We start from the raw sequence: 21,986 nt of genomic DNA, 5'->3' as shown, positions 1-21,986 counted from the left end.
TGCAAACATTGCACTGACTGCAAAACCACGTTCGTGATGAACACTAACCTGTTGATGCTACGTACTGATGTGCTTGATGCTAGTACTGTAGAGCAATGAGTCGCATGTCAACACAAGCACCGAATTCAACATTACCTTCCTTCAATTGGGCCAACTGGCGGTGAATCGAGGAAGTACAGTACATACTGACGAAACTAAAATGAGCTCTAACATGGAAATTAAGCGTTTCCGGACACATGTCCACATAACATCTTTTCTTTATTTGTGTGTGAGGAATGTTTCCTGAAAGTTTGGCAATACCGTTTTGTAACACCCTGTATTTGCAAGTGGAACAGGGAACGAAATGATTAGTAGTGGAACAGGATACCCTCCACCACGCGTCGTAAGGTGGAGTGTGGGGTATGTATATCACTGTAGTTGAATACGTAGACATAGATGTGAAGAGGTTACTAAGTGCTCACTTCACAATGCGGCCATCCTACCTTGTGATGGCCACATATGGCCGACCAGAAACTTGACAACGAATACGCTAGCCGCCACGCTCCCATGCGGTCCATCACGTCTGAATGCTCCCTCCCTAAAAACTACCTGGGTACTGCATTATCTGACCACAGTGATGGTACTTGAATTACGTAACCATTACGGCACCTCACCTCAGACTCTCGATACCAGCAATATTCTACTGTGTTTCTGTAAAATAGTTAACATATTTCTGTGACAACATTCTGATCTGATTTCATTAATGTAGAGGCACTTCGATACATCGATATGTATATATTGCAATGATATTATTGTTATGTGTATTGTTTCTTTTGTCACTATGATCATTGATGTACTTGTAACTCTGATTTTTGGGTGCGTAAGCGGTTATTAGAGAGTCGAGCTTTGCTCGTCATGTTAAAAAGACGCAAATTGTAGTCAGTTTATGAAATGTGACCTTTAACAGTGAGGAAGATATTTTCAAGTATGTTTTATATTGTGAAGTGATGTTTCGGAACGAGTTACGTGATATTGCAACAAAAATAATAAAAAGAAGTGTGACTTAAATTCGGAGAGCTAATTACTTATTTTCATCATCATTGTCCTAACTTGCAAAAGTTTAATCTTCAACAATGGTTTATGAAACACCTCTATAAAACTTTTGAATATCGCAGAATAACACCTAGGCCTCTTTGCATCCGAGCTTGGGAGTATCACTACGTAGATTTTCGACGATTGAGCCATGAGTTCACGACGAGACCAGCGTGGGAAACACGAAAAGATGAGTGCCTAGTTTATCCATTATTTGAAGAAATGACTTTATTAACTGTGCTCTAATGACACCTGCCACATAATACAACTTTGTTGTTGCCCGAAAATGCAACATTTAGCAGCGTGAGCAACACTACAATCATAATTAATTTTCCACCTTTGTTGTGGTAGGGTTGTTAGACCACCCAGTCAAATGGAAACGACATCCAATAAGAGCCCTTTCAACCCTGTTTTTCATTTTCAACATGCTGGATGGCAATAGGCAGTAACTTACTACGATTCAATGAAACTGTAAAACCGTCAGAGTTGAGTACGAGGTTGTTTTCATTTAAATAACGACCATTTTCGGACTTAAGGGGCTCCGGAAAGGCTCAAAATCATGAAAAGTTCAATTTTTACTTTTTTACGTTTTCTGAATCTGCAGACTATTACCTTTTAATAGATATATAATTTATTCAATTCCGAAGACTACAACTATTTTTAAATTTTTTTTAAATGTGTTCTACATGGGCGTGGCCCACTGTGGCGCTGTTAAACTGCTGTCAAATGGTGTTATTATTAACGTCCGTGTTCATCAGGTACATTTTAGTGATGTGAGATAAAGTATGTGTTGTGGCTAACCTGTGATGGTTCAATATATATCGCTGATGTGATTGTCGATTGTTTCATGTTTATTTACTCTGTCGTTATCTCGAAAATATTCGTAATTAATTCTGTTTCTTGAGTCTCTGTTTTGTTGAAGTATAATAATGAGTAAATAGAAATACTTCACTTTGGTGTGTATGATGCTGTTGCGACTTTCAATGATGGCAACATTGTAAGGTGCAAGGTATTTAGAAATATGGGAATGAAGATAGGTTCTAACATGGTACGAGCGATGCTTGCTTTAAACAAGGAACGCCTTCGGGCTGCAGACAGGGCTGTAAAGAGTCTAGAAATACAAGCAAGAGTAAACAGGAGGAGGAACAAGAGGAAGCTGGAGGAGGAGTTTGCAGAGGATGAAGATAATCCATCCTATGGACCTGGAATGCACTAAAAAGTTAATCCAATCTTTGTCGCTCGATTCCCAAAACTTTTATTTTCTCATACTAATTACATGTTTTCTAAGGATCTTCCAAACATATTTGTTTCAAACTTTCAGTAAATGTTACACAGTATCTTCTGCATAATTTAACACAGCCTTTTTCCAAAAAAAAACTGTATATTTTTGAGTATATAAATAAAAAATTGCAAAAAAATGTGAATTTTCATTACAATTGAAAAAAATCATCTTTAATAACTGAACTAAAATTTTGTAAAATCCCTGTGTTAAGTTGTAGCCCATATTCCAATAAATAATCTGTAAAAAGTTCAACTTCCTACCTCAAATACTTTGTGAGGAAAGATGTAATTTATAAGCGTTATTTTAACATTGCAAGTATAGGGCGTTCCGGAGCCCCTTAAGTCCATCATCAAGCCATCCAGTAGGACAGAGTGTACCATGTTACAATTTACACATACAGTACGTACAGTCAAACAAAGTGCAAATGCATTTGACAACATGATTAAGTACCACGTAAGTCCTACCATATTGTGCACATGCTGGCAACATTCCTCACATGAGTGGCTAAATACAAGATATTATTTGTGAAGAACGGTCAAGTGCTGCGTGCAGTGAAAGGACTGTGCCATAGTGAGGGTATTTTATCGTCATACATAGCTGTTATTTGTAAAATAAAACAAAAAATCTCACCATGGCACAGACCCTCCAGTGCCCCCAGCCTGAGTTTACTCAACAGTGTTCAGTGCTGACGTAACAAACAGTGTCCGCATGCAGACGGCGCCTCGCTCTCGGCCCCTCGTGCAGTCAGTGTGGCCAGCGTACACACAGTGTGCTGGGACCTGTGTCGTATGTAATCATCTTAACAAATGCACTTGTACTTTAGTTGACCTTATGTATTGTAAATTTAAATTGTAACATGGTGCATTCTGTTCTGCAGAGTAGCTTGATAGTGGACTAAAGTTCGAAACTGATAGCCATTTTAAAAAACCAAAATCTTTGAGGGTTTTAGAATTTCATTCAAACTCTGTTAGGTTCTGGTAAAGGTCACAAGAGTATGCAGCGTCTTCTTGTCCTTCACCAGTGGTCACGTTCACGCCCCTTATGTATCTTACCAGGCCTGGTAACAACACTAATGCACTTTTGTGGCCGTTCTACCTGCGATAGAGAACTGAAAGTCTAAGTAACTTACATAGTCTCTGGTAGCATGTACGTGAACAAAACGTATGTTTTTGGATAGGGTCCGCCTTTAGCAAAACAAAATTTTGTTTTTTAACCCAAACATGTTTCACTGCAGTTGCAGCATCTTCCGGGGCTTTTACTTTTCATCTGTTGAAGATAAAGAGTGTCCTTTGTTGTTTGTATACATGTAGCTATTAGTTTTTAAATCGTAATTACAGATATCTGAAAAAAGCCATAAATTACGAATTCATACCTTTTTACCACATGGTGTGGTTTTTCTGATGCGTTGTCTTTCTACAGTGACCGTTTTGTTGCACAGTTTGTCATCTGCAACCACTTATACCTTAAATAGACAAATTGTTTAAGCCAAAATTACGATTTGGAAACTTGTTATTTCTATGCCTGAAATTATTTAATTCCAAGTGTGTGTGTGTGTGTGTGTGTGTATGTATGTGTGTGTCTGTGTGTGTGTGTCTGTGTGTCTATGGGTGTGTGTGTGTGTGTGTGTGTGTGTGTGTGTGTGTGTGTCTATTTACATAATGTTTCACTTACATTATCCTTTTAATCATCTTCATCACTGTCAAACATTATATATTGAGTTACCACTGTCACTGTAACTGTTTCACTGCTTTACCAGCTGTAAAAACAAACGTGGCGGGCACTGGAACCATTGAAGGTGTAAAAAAAAGATGGCTGACAGTGGAACAGTTGAAGGAGTTCCTGGCGGTTGTTCTGAATCTTTCAGAGGTGTCTGTAATTTTTTCTTTCTTTTGTGTGTGTGTGTGTGTGTGTGTGAAAAGGGAGAGAGAGAGAGAGAGAGAGAGAGAGAGAGAGAGAGAGAGAGAAAGTGTAACAGAGTGAGTGTGACAGTAGGTTTTAGGACCTTTTTTGTGTGTGTGAAAAGGGAGAGAGAGAGAGAGAGAGAGAGAGAGAGAGAGAGAGAGAGAGAGAGTGTATCTGTTTGTGTGTATGGGAGGGGGGAGGGTGAGAGGTCTGTTGGTTGGTCTTGTTTAATAATTCTTTGAGGGCAGAGAACAGGGTACCACTGCAGAGAGCTGTGTATTCATTTATCACTTGTTTGCCTTCCACTATGGTTTTTGTATCTGGTAATTTTCTTCAATTATTAGTTTTTGTGGGGGACTGTTGCTGCATTTGAGAATTTTCAAATCCGTGTTGATGTTTGTTGGGTTATGTTTCTTGTCGATGAGGTGTTCAGCAAATGTGGAATGACAGCTGCTACTTTTTAATGCTCTCTTGTGTCCTATGTATCTGGTATTAAAGTTTCTGCTTGTCTGCCCTATATAAACTGTTTTGCAGTCCTGGCATGTTAGTTGGTAAATACCAGATGTGTTGTGTTTGTCTGTGCTTGTGTTGGTTGTCGTTAGTTTTCTCTGTGTTGAGTTGTCTGTTCTGTAGGCTATTTTCACCCCTTGTGTTTTGCTAAAGGCGGACCCCATCCAAGAACATACGTATCGTTAAAGCAAACACGGAAGAAAAGAGCTTCAACACCAAGATGATTATTACGTGAACAAAGTTACACTGGCATCCAGCAGTGTCTTCCAGGAGCTCAACTTCTCCTGTCAGAGAGCCTAGGTTTTGAACGGGGCCGTCAATTAACGCCATTGAACAGAAACTGTAGGTAGATCTCACAATACTTCCCAAGCCATACGGTGGTTTGCGGAGTATAAATGTACATGTTGTTGTTGTCTTCAGTCCTGAGACTGGTTTCATGCAGCTCTCCATGCTACTCCATCCTGTGCAAGCTTCTTCATCTCCCAGTACTTACTGCAACCTACATCCTTCTGAATGTGCTTAGTGTATTCATCTCGTGGTCTCCCTCTACGATTTTTACCCTCCACGCTGCCCTCCAATACTAAACTGGTGATCACTTGATGCCTCAGAACATGTCCTACCAACCGATCCCTTATTCTAGTCAAGTTGTGCCACAAACTTCTCTTCTCCCCAATCCTATTCAATACTTCCTCATTAGTTATGTGATCTACCCATCTAATCTTCAGCATTCTTCTGTAGCACCACATTTCGAAAGCTTCTATTCTCTTCTCGTCCAAACTATTTAACGTCCATGCTTCACTTCCATACGTGGCTACACTCCTTACAAATACTTTCAGAAACGACTTCCTGACACTTAAATTTATACTCGATGTTAACAAATTTCTCTTCTTCAGAAACGCTTTCCTTGCCATTGCCAGTCTACTTTTTATATCCTCTCTACTTCGACCATCATCAGTTATTTTGCTCCCCAAATAGGAAGACTCTTTTACCACTTTAAGTGTCTCATTTCCTAATCTAATTCCCTCAGCATCACCCGACTTAATTCGACTAGTCCTTTGCTGTCTCTGACAGAATTACAATGTCATCGGCGAACCTCAAAGTTTTTATTTCTTCTCCATGGATTTTAAGACCTACTCCGAATTTTTCTTTTGTTTCCATTACTGCTTGCTCAATATACAGATTGAATAACATCGGGGATAGGCTACAACTCTGTCTCACTCCCTTCCCAACCGCTGCTTCCCTTTCATGCTCCTCGACCCTTATAACTGCCATCTGGTTTCTGTACAAATTGTAAATGGCCTTTCGCTTCCTCTAGTTTACCCCTGCCATCTTTAGAATTTGAAAGAGAGTATTCCAGTCAACATAGTCGAAAGCTTCCTCTATGTCTAAAAATGCCTTTCCTTAATCTATTTTCTAAGATAAGTCGTAGGGGTAGTATTGCCTCACGTGTTCCAACATTTCTGCGGAATCCAAAATGATCTTCCCCGAGGTCGGCTTCTACCAGTTTTACCATTCGCCTGCAAGGAATTCTCGTTAGTGTTTTGCAGCTGTGACTTATTAAACAGATAGTTCGGTAATTTTCACATCTGTCAACACCTGCTTTCTTTGGGATTGGAATTATTATATTCTTCTTGAAGTCTGAGGGTATTTCGCCTGTCTCATACATCTTGCTCACCTGATGGTAGAGTTTTGTCAGGACTGGTTCTCCCAAGGCCGTCAGTAGTTCTAATGGAATGTTGTCTACTCCCGGGGCCTTGTTTCTACATCTACTTCTACATCCGTACTCTGCAAGCCATCTGACGGTGTGTGGCGGAGGGTACCTTCAGTACCTCTATCGGTTCTCCCTTCTATTCCAGTCTCGTATTGTTCGTGGAAAGAAGGATTGTCGGTATGCCTCTGTGTGGGCTCTAATCTCTCTGATTTTATCCTCATGGTCTCTTCGCGAGATATACGTAGGTGGGAGCAATATACTGCTTGACTCTTCGGTGAAGGTATGTTCTCGAAACTTCAACAAAAGCCCGTACCGAGCTACTGAGCGTCTCTCCTGCAGAGTCTTCCACTGGAGTTTATCTATCATCTTCGAAACGCTCTCGCGATTACTAAACGATCCTGTAACGAAGTGCGCTGCTCTCCGTTGGATCTTCTCTATCTCTTCTATCAACCCTATCTGGTACGGATCGCACACTGCTGAGCAGTATTCAAGCAGTGGGCGAACAAGCGTACTGTAACCTACTTCCTTTGTTTTCGGATTGCATTTCCTTAGGATTCTTCCAATGAATCTCAGTTTGGCATCTGCTTTACCGACGATCAACATTATATGATCATTCCATTTTAAATCACTCCTAATGCGTACTCCCAGATAATTTATGGTATTAACTGCTTCCAGTTGCTGACCTGCTATTTTGTAGCTAAATGATAAAGGGTCTATCTTTCTGTGTATTCGCAGCACATTACACTTGTCTACATTGAGATTCAATTGCCATTCCCTGCACCATGCGTCAATTCGCTGCAGATCCTCCTGCATTTGAGTACAATTTTCCATTTTTACAACCTCTCGATACACCACAGCATCATCTGCAAAAAGCCTCAGTGAACTTCCGATGTCATCCACGAGGTCATTTATGTATATTGTGAATAGCAACGGTCCTATGACACTCCCCTGCGGCACACCTGAAATCACTCTTACTTCGGAAGACTTCTCTCCATTGAGAATGACATGCTGCGTCCTGTTATCTAGGAACTCTTCAATCCAATCACACAATTGGTCTGATAGTCCATATGCTCTTACTTTGTTAATTAAACGAGTGTGGGGAACTGTATCGAACGCCTTGCGGAAGTCAAGAAACACCGCATCTACCTGTGAACCAGTGTCTATGGCTCTCTGAGTCTCGTGGATGAATAGCGCGAGCTGGGTTTCACACGATGGTCTTTTTCGAAACCCATGCTGATTCCTACAGAGTAGTCTCCAGAAAAGTCATTATACTCGAACATAATACGTGTTCCAAAATTCTACAACTGATCGACGTTATAGATATAGGTCTATAGTTCTGCACATCTGTTCGACGTCCCTTCTTGAAAACGGGGATGACCTGTGCCCTTTTCCAATCCTTTGGAACGCTACGCTCTTCTAGAGCTACGGTACACCGCTGCAAGCAGGGGGGCAAGTTCCTTAGCTTACTCTGTGTAAAATCGAACTGGTATCACATCAGGTCCAGAGGCCTTTCCTCTTTTGAGCGATTTTAATTGTTTCTCTATCCCTCTGTCGTCTATTTCGATATCTACCATTTTGTCATCTGTGCGACAATCTAGAGAAGGAACTACAGTGCAGTCTTCCTCTCTGAAACAACTTTGGAAAAAGACATTTAGTATTCCGGCCTTTAGTCTGTCATCCTCTGTTTCAGTACCATTTTGGTCACAGAGTCTCTGGACATTTTGTTTTGATCCACCTACCGCTTTGACACAAGACCAAAATTTTTTAGGATTTTCTGCCAAGTCAGTACATAGCCTCTGGTTTAAGCCTTCCACTCGGCTCCAAACCAGAGGACCTTGATCGGTTCTGGGAACGATACTACAAATAGTTAGCTCTGATTCCACCCCGCAAGGGGGCTTTCCGCCTCAGGCTTTCTGACTCAGGTCTTTCAGTGCCCTGTCAAACTCTTCACGCAGTATCGTATCTCCCATTTCATCTTCATCTACATCCTCTTCCATTTCCATAATATTGTCCTGAAGTACATTGCCCTTGTGTAGACCCTCTATATACTGCTTCCACCTTTCTGCTTTCCCTTCTTTGCTTAGAACTGGGTTTCCATCTGAGCTCTTGATATTCATACAAGCGGTTCTCTTTTCTCCAAAGGTCTCTTTAATTTTCCTGCAGGCAGTATCTTTCTTACGCCTAGTGAGATAAGCCTCTAATGTACATGTAGGAATAGTACATGTAGGAATGCGAATGTCTAGGCACACACTAATTTTTCGTAGGCGGTTGCAGGGAGAAAAAGCCTCCAACCTCGCGCAGACGTCAGACTTCTCTGCTCGCCGCGGCCCGCTCACCTGGGGACGGTGAGCACCTCGCTGAGCGCCCACTGCAGCGACGCCTCCGTGACGTTGCCGACGGCCAGCGTGACGGCGTAGCCCTGCCTCTGCGCCTGCACCATGTTGAGCAGCTGGTCGCCGAACACCGGGATCCCCACCAGTGGCACGCCCCTGGCCGTCGCCTCCTGCGTGCTCAGCAGCCCGCCGTGCGTGATGAACGCCCGCACGTTCTTGTGGGCTGCGAAACAGGCGAAGAGAGAGCTGTAGCCGCCTCTCGGCTGGCACACTGCAGTCGTGATAACGTCCGGCGCGATTTTCTATCGCACGCACTGTGTCGACAACAGCCTCTGGACAGCAAAAGCTGTTCGTCCAAAAAGGAATTTCGGAAATTTGTGGTAAATTCCTACGGGACCAAACTGCTGAGGTCGTCGGTCCCTAGGCTTACACACCACTTAATAATCTAACTTAAAGTAACTTACGCTAAGGCTAACACACACACACACACACACACACACACACACGGAAGAGGCCATACCTATCGTAAGGTGTCAGGCAAATCCAACACCTTCCATGAAAACACTGACATGATAAGCAAATCCAGTAGTATGTCACATAGCTCCGAATAAATCGTGACATTAAATTAACCAAAGTAATACGAGTAACGAGAGAGCAAATGGAATACCACAGACTAACACAAGAATGCCTAAATGCATGTCATACCTTCCCACCGTGAGACAGACGCAGTTCCGAGGGGAGAAACGAGAACAGAAGCCGAGAGCAGAACCGTGTTAAGCTGGAAGGCCCTACGATAAGGGACGGACACCCACGTCGCCAGCTAACCACCAGGACCACCCCGCAGCCCATGATAAAAGCTAGAGCCCTCCAGAAGAACAGTATAGATCTTACGATAACACTAAAAGGGCCACACCAGCCACAAGTTTTAGCGTGAGACTTTTTCGCGTCTCTGTTACGTTGCAAACTTTAAAAACATTGCCCCACCACGAAAAGTATAACGTTTCTCATTGGATAGACAGAATTTTTGTAGGCGGAGCTTAAGCTTAACATTGAGACCCTGATTGGTCAGATGAAAACACAGCCAGACAGTTTTTTTTAACCCAACTTCGGTAAATTGTAGTAAGGAGAAGTTAGGTGAGAGTTGCTTCCGAGACGGCGAGATGTGAGGAGCTGCGCCGCCCTGACGCTGCCTAAACACCGACAAGGTAATGAACGCACGCGATGCCGCATAAGCGCGCATAAAGCTTCACGCAGAACTGCAGAACTCTCATCTGTTACATCCCCTTTTTACGTAATACTAGTGTCGATCGTCAATTAAATCTCATGGTGTTCACATTTGCCACTTGAAGTAAAAATCTGAAACGCGATGATTTTTCTGTTATATAATTATTAAGAAGCCACATCAGCCACTGTAATTTACGACAAGTTAGATAAGTAATTATAGATAATTGAGGGTCACTTTAGACCATTTTGATAGTTATCTCTTTTATGAAACTTAACATAAATCTAGGTTATAGATGTGATATGGCATAGGTCATCCTTTGATCCATTGTAGAACTTGGAAACCCACTCAGGGAATATTCGTTCACATTTTTGTTGAAAGCAGTTGGTTTTTATCATCCTGTATTAAAATATTTCCTTTTATCAATAGTGCAATTTATAAACAATGTTTTGTGAGTAGAATAAAATTTCCAATGGTAAACTTAACTGCTTTTTCGACGTTATTTTACCAGCTAACTAAAAATAGGAAAGCCTTGAATACCTTCCACTAAATTTAGTTAGTATTAAGATTCTTTTACAGAGAGTGCAGTGGAGCTGACGCTGAAATCATTAAGGATTTAATTATATCATCGCTAGTCTCACTGAACTCTTCTGAACTCTACATGTCATGTGTGGTCTGGCGTCTCCTTACCAGCAACAGGTCCCAGGTTCAAACTAGTTAATTCCCTAAAAAATAAAAAATAAAAAATAAAAAACACGCTCAGGGCGTTGTTGCGCGAAAGTGGTAGGGAGACACGACATACAACAACAGACACCACGCAGATTGTTAGACTATGCAATTTTATACAATTGAAATCTCACCCACTTCTCCCTCTGATATTAGGAAAATAATAAACTTGCTTAAAAGCAAAAACTCACATGGAATTGATGGCATTTCCAGCAAAATACTAAAAGCTTGTTCTTGACAGATAAGTAAGATTCTCAGCCACCTGTGTAATAGCTCTCTGGAACAGGGCATTCACCCTGATAGACTGAAATATGCTATTGTTATACCTTTGCATGAAAAAGGGGATAGATCTGATGTCAACAATTATCGTCCAATCTCCCTTCTAGCAGCTTTATCCCAAATTTTTGAGAAAGTCATGTATTCATTGTAGTAGCTTCACATATCTGTAAAAATGAAGTACTAACAAAATATCAGTTTGGTTTCCAGAAAGGTTTTTCAACACAAAATGCCATATATGCTTTCACCAATCAAATTTTGAATGATCTGAATAACCGAACACCACCCACTGGGATTTTTTGTGATCTCTCAAAGGCTTTTGATTGTGTAAATCATGAAATTCTGCTACACAATCTCAAGTATTGTGGCATGAGTGGGACAGTGCACAAATGGTTTAATTCGTACCTAACTGGAAGAGCGCAGAAAGTTGAAATAAGCAGTTCTCATTATATGCAAAGATCAGCACATTCCTCAAACTGGGGAACTATCAGGAATGGGGTTCCACAAGGGTTGGTCTTGGGTCCTTTGTTGTTCTTAATATATATTAATGACTTGCAATTCTATATTCATGAAGAGGGAAAGTTAGTTCTCATTGCTGATGATACAAGTATAGTAATCACACCTGACAAACAAGAATTAACTGATGAAATTGTCAATAATGTCTTTTGGAAAATTACTAAGTGGTTCCTTGTAAACGGACTCCCACTGAATTTTGATAAGACACAATACATACAGTTCCGTACAGTAAATGGGATGATGCCATTAATAAATATAGACCTTAATCAGAAGCATATAGCTACGGTAGAATATTCAAAATTTTTAGGTGTGTCCATTGATGAGAGATTAAATTGGAAGAAACACATTGATGTTCTGCTGAAACGTTTGAGTTCAGCTACTTATGCAATAAGGGTCATTGCAAATTTTGGTGATAAACATCTTAGTAAATTAGCTTACTACGCCTATTTTCACTCGTTGCTTTCATATGGCATCATATTTTGGGGTAATTCATCACCCAGGAATAAAATATTTATTGCACAAAAGCGTGTAATCAGAATAATAGCTGGAGTCCACCCAAGATCATCCTGCAGACATTTATTTAAGAATCTAGGGATATTCACAGTAGCTTCTCAGTATATATACTCTCTTATGAAATTTGTTATTAACAAACAAACCCATTTCAAAAGTAATAGCAGTTTGCATAACTACAATACTAGGAGAAAGAATGATCTTCACTGTTCAAGATTAAATCTAACTTTGGCACAGAAACGGGTGAATTATACTGCCACGAAAGTCTTTGGTCACTTACCAAATAGTATCAAAAGTCTGACAGATAACCAACAAGTATTTAAGAAGAAATTAAAAGAATTTCTGAATGACAACTCCGTGTACTCCATAGAGGAATTTTTAGATATAAATTAAGAAAAAAAAGAAAATGAACCAAACAAAAAAATTATAAAGAAAATAAAAAATAAAAAAGTTGTCATATTAACTTAATTATGTTGTTAAATTAACTTAATTATGTCATGAACTGGAAAATTTGACTCGTTCCACACCATTACGAAATATCGTATTCATGATCCATGGAACTAGTATTAATCTAATCTAATCTAATCTAATGCGAGGGAGGACTCGAACCTCCCACGGGGAGAGCCTCGTTAACCGTCGCAAGGCACCTAAGACCACGCGGCTATCCCGCTCGGTATCCAAAATACGACAGCCATGAAATGCAGGAACTCCTTTCCTGCTTTACAGCGCTGAAGTTTCATAGAAAACACTCCACTTACACTGGAGTCCAAAACTAAAGAAACAAAGGAAAATTATGAAAGGTTGCCTTTATTTTTCCACAAAACAATATAAACAGGTGACAGGATACTAGAAACAGTGTAAAGAATACAGAACGTAAACAATTGCAACAAGCGTAACGTAAGACAAAAATTTTCTTCGTTTTTTCCAACTTAACGGATTGGCACGCAGCTGGTTAATGTGCTCAGTGTGGGATCTGACCACCTCCGGCATCAGTATAGGCTTGACATCGACAGGATATGCTGTGAATGATGTCATGAATCTCATGTTGAGGCACTAACGCCCATTCTTTCCGCAGCGCTGCTTCCAGATCTTGCAGAGTGGTTGGTGGATGGGGGCGTGGTGCAACCCGTTTCCCAAGTGCACCCCCCATGTGCTCTAGGGGATTCAAATTCGGAGATCGAGCACGGTACAACTTGCGTGCAGTATCTTTCGTTTGCAAGAAAACTTCAACCACACGTGCTCTATGAGGCCGAGCATTATCGTCCATTAATATACGTAGTCCTCGCAGTAACCGCACGTGAAGTCTCAAGATCTCGTCACGCTACCTGACAGCAATTAAATCTCGCCGATTCACCCGTAAAATTTCATGACGATATGTTCCAGTGGTCAACATAACCCCTGCTTACACCATCAGCGATCTTCCTCGATATCGGTCTCTTTCGGCCGGCCACGGTGGCCGAGCGGTTCTCAGCGCTTCAGTCTGGACCCACGCGACCGCTACAGTCGCAGGTTCCATTCCAGCCTCGGGCATGGATGAGTGTGATTTTCTTAGGTTAGTTAGGTTTAAGTATGATGACCTCAGATATTAAGTCCCACAGTGCTCAGAGCCATTTGAACCATTTTTTCGGTCTCTTTCCACAATGTTTGGGTCCCGAAATCGTGTTCCACGTCCCCTCTAGATCCGAATCTTTTGGGAGTCACTCTCCAGACCAGATCGGGACTCATCCGTGAAGAGAACGTTGGCCCACCGTTCGAGCGTCCAGGGGTCAGTTTACGACTCAACTCTAGACGTTCCCTTGTGTGAAGACGCGTCACAGGTACACATACAGCAAGTCCCCGACAATAAAGGCCACTCTGCCGAAGACTTCTGTACTCCGTATGCCTCGGTACAGCACGTCCAGTGGATGCTGCGAGATCAGATGCCAGTTACCGCGCAGTACCAACACGGTACCGTCTTGCCCTTACAGCCAATTCTGATGTCACACGTGGTCGATCCTGCTCTGGTTTTAGGGATACAGTATTGGTGTCTATAAACTGTCCCCATATCCGAGAAACAATGGAACGATTCACATTGAGCCATCCGGCTACATCAGTTTGCGACTGCCCTGGTTTTATTCTTCCTAAGGCCTTCCACCTCAAAGTGTCTGGTAGGCGTCTCCTCTGTGCCATACTGCACCGTCTGTGATTGTGTACACGGCGACTGTGGGTGTGGGACTACCCGGCAAACACTACCCCGTTTTATAGGTGCCGTGACGTCATTGTTGGAGTGGTTGTCCGTTGACTGGAATGACAGCTTCCAGGCAGAACGTGAGCGTACGGGCATCTACCGACAGTTTGTATGATTATATCGTGAATTACACACAGGTCGGGGAAATAGCGGTTTGTTGCTCTAATTTTGGACACCAGTCTACTGCCAGTACAGTGCAGACCGAACTTGGTTCCACTCTTCTCGAAATACCTTTAAGACTTGTGGATGACCTTTTAGGCGATCTGACCTGACACATCGCACAAACATACTAAAGATACTGTATGTTGATCATAGAGTCCGATCAAAACAAACAAGAAACCCATGCACAGTGATTCTCGATTCGTGGGTAGAATACTGACAAACCGTAGTTTTGGAACAATCGCACCGAAGCTTTTCATAAGTAACCATTATAATTTTTTGATTGTGAAAAACTGCAACAATTTACACAGCACTCCAATCAAGCAATAATCATCTTACACATAAGCACTTATGGTATCTCACTCTAGTAACGTCACAACATTTTATTGATAGGGACTGAATGTTGTTTACCAGGATCTGTCTTCTGACTTATGAATACTTGATATGAAAGAAGGCCACAGTTCTGTTGTTTATTGTTCCATCTAGGGCATTATAGCTATAGGACATGTGATGTACTCTCCATTCTACAAAAATATCCACAGATGTGCAAGGTATCTGAAAGGAAACCAAGAGAAAAGCAGCAGATATTCGCATCACATATACTGACTTTCATTGTTGCGGAAACATATACCACATAAACAAAGTGGACGGCAAAGCCATCAGGTACAAAACACACACACACACACACACACACACACATATCCAAGAGTGACGTTACTGTTCCATAAAAACGTCTTCCAGTGCCCTACATTTGTATGGAAAACCCTACTAATCTTCACACACATTCGTTCACTCGAGGAACAGCTGTTGCACAGCATCAAGAATACGAAGCAAACTATGTCGTTTGTCGGTAGATTTGTCTTTCAGCAGGTTACGTGTCTCACGTTTATGATTATAGCCTGTTATAACCGTTCTCGGCTGTGCTTCTGGGTTTTCCACAGTGACGTAGCACGTAGCTCCCTCTGCCATAAACGAACTTTCTCAGTATACTACATTTCCATAAAGTCTGATATCAGCAATGGCGAATATTTTCTGTAGTGCCATCAGGAGACCAGACGATGGGAAGGTCCAGTTTATAAGTATAGGGTCGGTGTCAGCTACGTGGCGACATTGTGAGTTTAACGTGCTGTTGTAGTTACCCTGATCAAACTTTATAGCAGAGATGAGAGGGAGTAGAATACCCTTGGTCACTTGTTGGCGACTGGTAACAGAGAGTTGTTTTTGGCAGCAATGGTCTGTCTAAGTAGCAAGTTAAACACAATGACACGTGAGGTGTTCGAACAACTACATCGTCTTATACATACAGAGTCACATAATTTCCTATAGATTCACCCAGAACCTATCCTCAGGACGTTACTTTTATTACAGCTGACTACAGTTTCTATCAGAAACGAGTGTTCTTCCTGTCACCCGTCCTGTGAACTAATGTACACTTGGCCTTAAGCACCGGAAACAAGTATTGATCAGTGACTTTTTCCTGTTATTAACTAAAATTAACTGTATATTGAGCAAGCAGTAAAAGAAACAAAAGAAAAATTCGGAGTAGGCATTAAAATCCATGGAGAAGAAATAAAAACTTTGAGGTTCGCCGATAACATTGTAATTCTATCAGAGACAGCAAAGGAATTGGAAGGGCAGTTAAACGGAATGGACAGTGTCTTGAAAGGAGGATATAAGATGAACATCAACAATAGCAAAACGAGGATAATGGAATGTAGTCGAATTAAGTCGGGTGATGTTGAGGGTATTAGATTAGGAAATGAGACACTTAAAGTAGTAAAGGAGTTTTGCTATTTGGGGAGCAAAATAACTGATGATGGTCGAAGTAGAGAGGATATAAAATGTAGACTGGCAATGGCAAGGAAAGCGTTTCTGAAGAAGAGAAATTTGTTAACATAGAGTATAGATTTAAGTGTCAGGAAGTCATTTCTGAAAGTATTAGTATGGAGTGTAGCCATGTATGGAAGTGAAACATGGACGATGAATAGTTTGGACGAGAAGAGAATAGAAGCTTTTGAAATGTGGTGCTACAGAAGAATGCTGAAGATTAGATGGGTAGATCACATAACTAATGAGGAAGTATTGAATTGGATTGGGGAGAAGAGAAGTTTGTGGCACAACTTGACTAGAAGAACGGATCGGTTGGTAGGACATGTCCTGAGGCATCAAGGGATCACCAATTTAGTATTGGAGGGCAGTGTGGAGGGTAAAAATCGTAGGGGGAGATCAAGAGATGAATACACTAAGCAGATTCAGAAGGATGTAGGTTGCAGTAGGTACTGGGAGATGAAGAAGCTTGCACAGGATAGAGTAGCATGGAGAGCTGCATCATACCAGTCTCAGGACTGAAGACCACAACAACAACAACAACTGAAATATTCAGAGGCCATGATGCCTCCCCCCAAAAGTACATTAATGGGCACTACACAAACTGCCGTTAACACAATTAAAGTTTTTCATTTTTTGTTTCTTCTACTACACTTTTATGAAAACATCATATCAACGTCTATTTTTTTATAAACACTCTATCATCCAAGGGTATTGGTAGTTTCTCATAGACAACCACTTCCTCGTCCCCTGCTGGTAAACACAGCTTACTTGGCTCTGGTGCAGTCACTACAGTCGTGATTACACAAATGGAACGACAGCAGTTTCCTCCATCAGGATCATTATACAATTTTTACACATTTTGAATAGCACACAAATACAATAACTAAAATAACTAAACATATACTCACGTAGGAAGCAATGTAATAGGTTTGGACCGTCTTGTCTCATTCGATATCGAGCTGTGCTTTATCTATGAACTTATCAATGCCTTCTAATCTTTTCCCTGCTACTCTTAAGTCATCTATGTTCGACGTGACCAGTTCCAAAGGCAACTCAAATCGTATTTCTGAGGTATTGAATTTAGTTTCCATATTTTCTCTGCAATCTAGGTTCGTGTCTTAATTTGCTACTATATTTCTTCTAGTGTGATTCGCCTGGGGCGTCTGAAGAGCCAAAGAAACTGGTACACATGCCTAATACCGCGAGTGGGCCCCGCGAGCACGCAGGAGTGCCGCGACACGACGGCGCACGGGCGCGCCTAATGTCTGGAGTAGTGCTGGAGGGAACTGACACCGTGAATCCTGCAGGGCTGTTCATAAATCCGTAGGAGTGCGAGTGAATGGGGATCTCTTGTAAACAGCACGTTGCATCCCAGATACGCTCTATAACGTTCATGTCTGGGGAGTTTGGTGGCTATCGAAAGTGTTTAAACTCAGAAGAGTGTTCCTAGAGCCACGCTGTCGCAATTCTGGACTTGTGGAGTGTCGCATTGTCCTGCTGGAATTGCCCAAGTCCATCGGAGTGCACAATCGACGTGAACGGATGCAGTTGATCAGACAGGATATTTACGTACGTGTCACCTGTCGGAGTCGTATCTCAACGTATCAAGGGTCCCTTATCACCCCAACTGGACACGCCCCACGTTATTAGAGAGCCCCCAACAGCTTGAACAGCCCCCCTGCTGACACGCAGGGTCCATGGATTCATGAGGTTGTCTCCATACCCGCACACGTCCGTCCGCTGGATACAATTTGAAACGAGGCTCGACCGACCAGGCAACACGTTTCCAGTCATCAAGAGTGAAATGTCAGTGTTGACGGGCCCAGGTGAGGCGTAAAGCTGTGTGTAGTGCAGTCATCACGGGTACACGACTGGGGCTTCGGCTCCGAAAGCCCATATCGATGATGTTTCGTTGAATGGTTCGTGCGCTGACACTTGTTGATGGCCCAGCATCGAAATCTTCAGCAACTTGCGGAAGGGTTGCACTTGTGTCACGTTGAACGATCCTCTTCAGTACTCGTTGGTCCCGTTCTTGCAGGATCTTTTTCCGGCGGCAGCCATGTCGGATTCCTGATATTCACGGTACACTCGTGAAATGGTCGTACGGGAAAATCCCCACCTCGTCGCTACCTCGGAGGTGCTGTGTCCCATCGCTCATGCGCCGACTGTAACACCACTTTCAAACTCACTTAAATCTTAATAACTTGCCATTGTAGTAGCAGTAACCGATCTAACAACTGCGCCAGACACTTGTTGTCTTAGATAAGCGTTGCCGGTCACAGTGGCGTATTCTGCCTGTTAACATACCTCTGTATTCGAATATGCATGCCCATACCAGTTTCTTTGGCACTTCGGTGTATATAGTCTGGACCGTCTTGTGTGTAAGATGAAAAGATATAGTAGCAAATGTAGACATCAACTTAGATTGTAGTGACGAAATGGAAAAGAAAATCAGTACCTCAGAATAATGTGTTAGAATATGTAATTAATATTGCGCTAACTAAGAATTTGTATAAATTTCAGCGTATGTTCAAGAGGACTGTGAAATGACGTTATTACAAAACACTCATATACCAGGTAATCGTATTAAGAAAATAATTTCGTCAAACAGAGGTCTAGGGAGACAGTTAAGTACTAATGAATGATAAATGAAAAGCACCAGTTTGCTTTTGTTCTACAATATTGTAGAACAAAAGCAAACTGGTGCTTTTCATTTATTATAATGTTGTTCTACCAAGAACCGACGGAAGATTCTGTTAATATACTAATGAATGGTTATGTGTAGTACCTAATATGAAAGACTTCACAATTTTGTGTAACACATATCCATATATGGGATCTGTATCCTTTACAATTCTTCTGATATCTGTTTGAAGAAATTATTTTCTTAATTGCTAGTTGTGTAGAACCAGGGATTTTGATTTCCTGGAGCTTGATTACAGCCGCACCTCCTGGTGAACAGACGCCGACCATACCGCCGCTTGCCCCAAGTTGGACGCAGCATGGATTCTGGTTGTCATTTTGGCCGCCGGTGGTATTTTATTTTCCACCTACCCGGCTTGTCTACCGAGTATTCTCCTATCCGCCACCTGGGGACGCGCCCTTTTGTTGTGCCATCTCAACTGAGTCGCTTATGCTAATGCCTTCGACTCTACTGTGGGCGGTCTGTATTCTCTCATTCGCCATTCCATGAATGAAAAATGCATGTAGCAGTGGAAGAACTAACTCCACTCTATCTTGTAATTGCTCTCTAGAATGAAATGATAATTAAATCAAGACCCTAAGCTGCTGACAGGCGTTGATATACATGAACGGGGACAGTTGAAAACGTGCTAAGCTTCCGAAAGGGTCTTGATTTAATTATCATTTCATTCTGGAGAGCTGCACGGCCAGTCTGGTGGAAATCTACAATAATCCTAGTCCACACCCAGTTTATATCGAAACAAAAGTTATTTTTGAAGAAATGTCAATCTCCCCCCCCCCCCCCCCCAGTTCCGACCTCGTCGTCCATTTTCTTCTCCCAAAACGACCCTTTTCCCCTTTTCGTGCTGTCCACTGCCATGGCGCATGATACTGCAGCCTCAGAAAAAGGAACAGAATTTAGTGCTTCTTTTTTGTATTCGTCAGTCTCGTGACTGGTTTGATGCGGTCCTCCACGAGTTCCTCACGCGTGCCAAACGCTTCATTCCTGGAGTACTAGTTGCTCCCTGCGTCCTCAACAATTTATTGGATACATTCCGGTCTCTGACTTCCCCCACAGTTTTTTATCCCCCACAGTTCCCTCAAATAGCGTGGATGTCCCATCATGCTGCCCCTTCTTCTTATCAATGTTTTCAGAATTTTTGTAGACGTATAAATAAGAAATACACTTACAGAAGCTGACACGTCCACCGCCGCTTGTTTCTTGTGTCGCCGTTTGGTTTTAAGAGTTGGTGTGACGCAGACGCGGCACTCACCCAGTATGTCGGACTGCGGCAGCCACTTGCCGATCTTCACGTTGGGCGGTTGACCGGGCAGGGACTCCGTCTCCCATTTCCACAGGACTCGCTGCTTCAGCTGCGAAAACACCTTCAGGAAGGCGGACCGCTTCTCCTCAGGCCAGTGAGCACTTTGCACGTTGGAGCCCATACTGAAGTATATCGCCCCGTCTGTGGCCTCGTCTAAAAACTTTTGTATATCCTGCAGAAGAAGGAAAGCTATTTCAACAGGATATCTATATATTTTTCACAACTAATGGATGGGTACACGTTTATTTGTTGGACGATTTAATATTAACTGCACTCATACCCATGGTGCCGCGTTACAGGGCTATTACAAATGGTTGAAGCGATTTCATAAATTCACTGTAGCTCCATTCATTGACATATGGTCACGACACACTACAGATACGTAGAAAAACTCATAAAGTTTTGTTCGGCTGAAGCCGCACTTCAGGTTTCTGCCGCCAGTGCACTCGAGAGCGCAGTGAGACAAAATAGCGACAGGAGCCGAGAAAGCGTATGTTGTGCTTGAAATGCGCTCACATCAGTCAGTCATAACAGTGCAACGACACTTCAGGACGAATTTCAACAAAGATCCACCAACTGCTAACTCCATTCGGCGATGGTATGCGCAGTTTAAAGCTTCTGGATGCCTCTGTAAGGGGAAATCAACGGGTCGGCCTGCAGTGAGCGAAGAAACGGTTGAACGCGTGCGGGCAAGTTTCACGCGTAGCCCGCGGAAGTCGACGAATAAAGCAAGCAGGGAGCTAAACGTACCACAGCCGACGGTTTGGAAAATCTTACGGAAAAGGCTAAAGCAGAAGCCTTACCGTTTACAATTGCTACAAGCCCTGACATCCGATGACAAAGTCAAACGGTTTGAATTTTCGGCGCGGTTGCAACAGCTCATGGAAGAGGATGCGTTCAGTGCGAAACTTGTTTTCAGTGATGAAGCAACATTTTTTCTTAATGGTGAAGTGAACAGACACAATGTGCGAATCTGGGCAGTAGAGAATCCTCGCGCATTCGTGCAGCAAATTCGCAATTCACCAAAAGTTAACGTGTTTTGTGCAATCTCACGGTTTAAAGTTTACGGCCCCTTTTTCTTCTGCGAAAAAAACGTTACAGGACACGTGTATCTGGACATGCTGGAAAATTGGCTCATGCCACAACTGGAGACTGACAGCGCCGACTTCATCTTTCAACAGGATGGTGCTCCACCGCCCTTCCATCACGATGTTCGGCATTTCTTAAACAGGAGATTGGAAAACCGATGGATCGGTCGTGGTGGAGATCAGGATCAATAATTCATGTCATGGCCTCCACGCTCTCCCGACTTAACCCCATGCGATTTCTTTCTGTGGAGTTATGTGAAAGATTCAGTGTTTAAACCTCCTCTACCAAGACACGTGCCAGATCTGCGAGCTCGCATCAACGATGCTTTCGAACTCATTGATGGGGACATGCTGCGCCGAGTGTGGGAGGAACTTGATTGTCGGCTTGATGTCTGCCGAATCACTAAAGGGGCACATATCGAACATTTGTGAATTCCTAAAAAAACTTTTTGAGTTTTTGTATGTGTGTGCAAAGCATTGTGAAAATATCTCAAATAATAAAGTTATTGTAGAGCTGTGAAATCGCTTCAATCATTTGTAATAACCCTGTACATGTCCGTCACATCTGCAGAGGACAAGGGGTTATTTTTAGGAAATACGGTGCGAAATTGAGATT

General features: G+C 42.4%; 1 protein-coding gene across 1 annotated transcript in view; it reads right to left on the bottom strand.

Annotated features, from left to right (window-relative positions):
- The window catches only part of LOC126100667 (uncharacterized), a 210,734-nt gene that overhangs the window by 142,444 nt on the left and 46,304 nt on the right, over window positions 1-21,986 (bottom strand). The window contains exons 4-5 of the mRNA XM_049911287.1: window positions 20,232-20,454; window positions 8,813-9,032 (exon numbers count right to left, since the gene is read on the bottom strand). Of these exons, the coding sequence (XP_049767244.1) occupies window positions 8,813-9,032; window positions 20,232-20,454 (443 nt within the window). The remainder of the gene's footprint in view (window positions 1-8,812; window positions 9,033-20,231; window positions 20,455-21,986) is intronic.

This window comes from Schistocerca cancellata, chromosome 9 (genome assembly GCF_023864275.1).
Source record: "Schistocerca cancellata isolate TAMUIC-IGC-003103 chromosome 9, iqSchCanc2.1, whole genome shotgun sequence".
Classification (NCBI taxonomy): Eukaryota; Metazoa; Arthropoda; class Insecta; order Orthoptera; family Acrididae; genus Schistocerca; species Schistocerca cancellata.
This window is presented reverse-complemented; position numbering and strand designations above follow the sequence as displayed.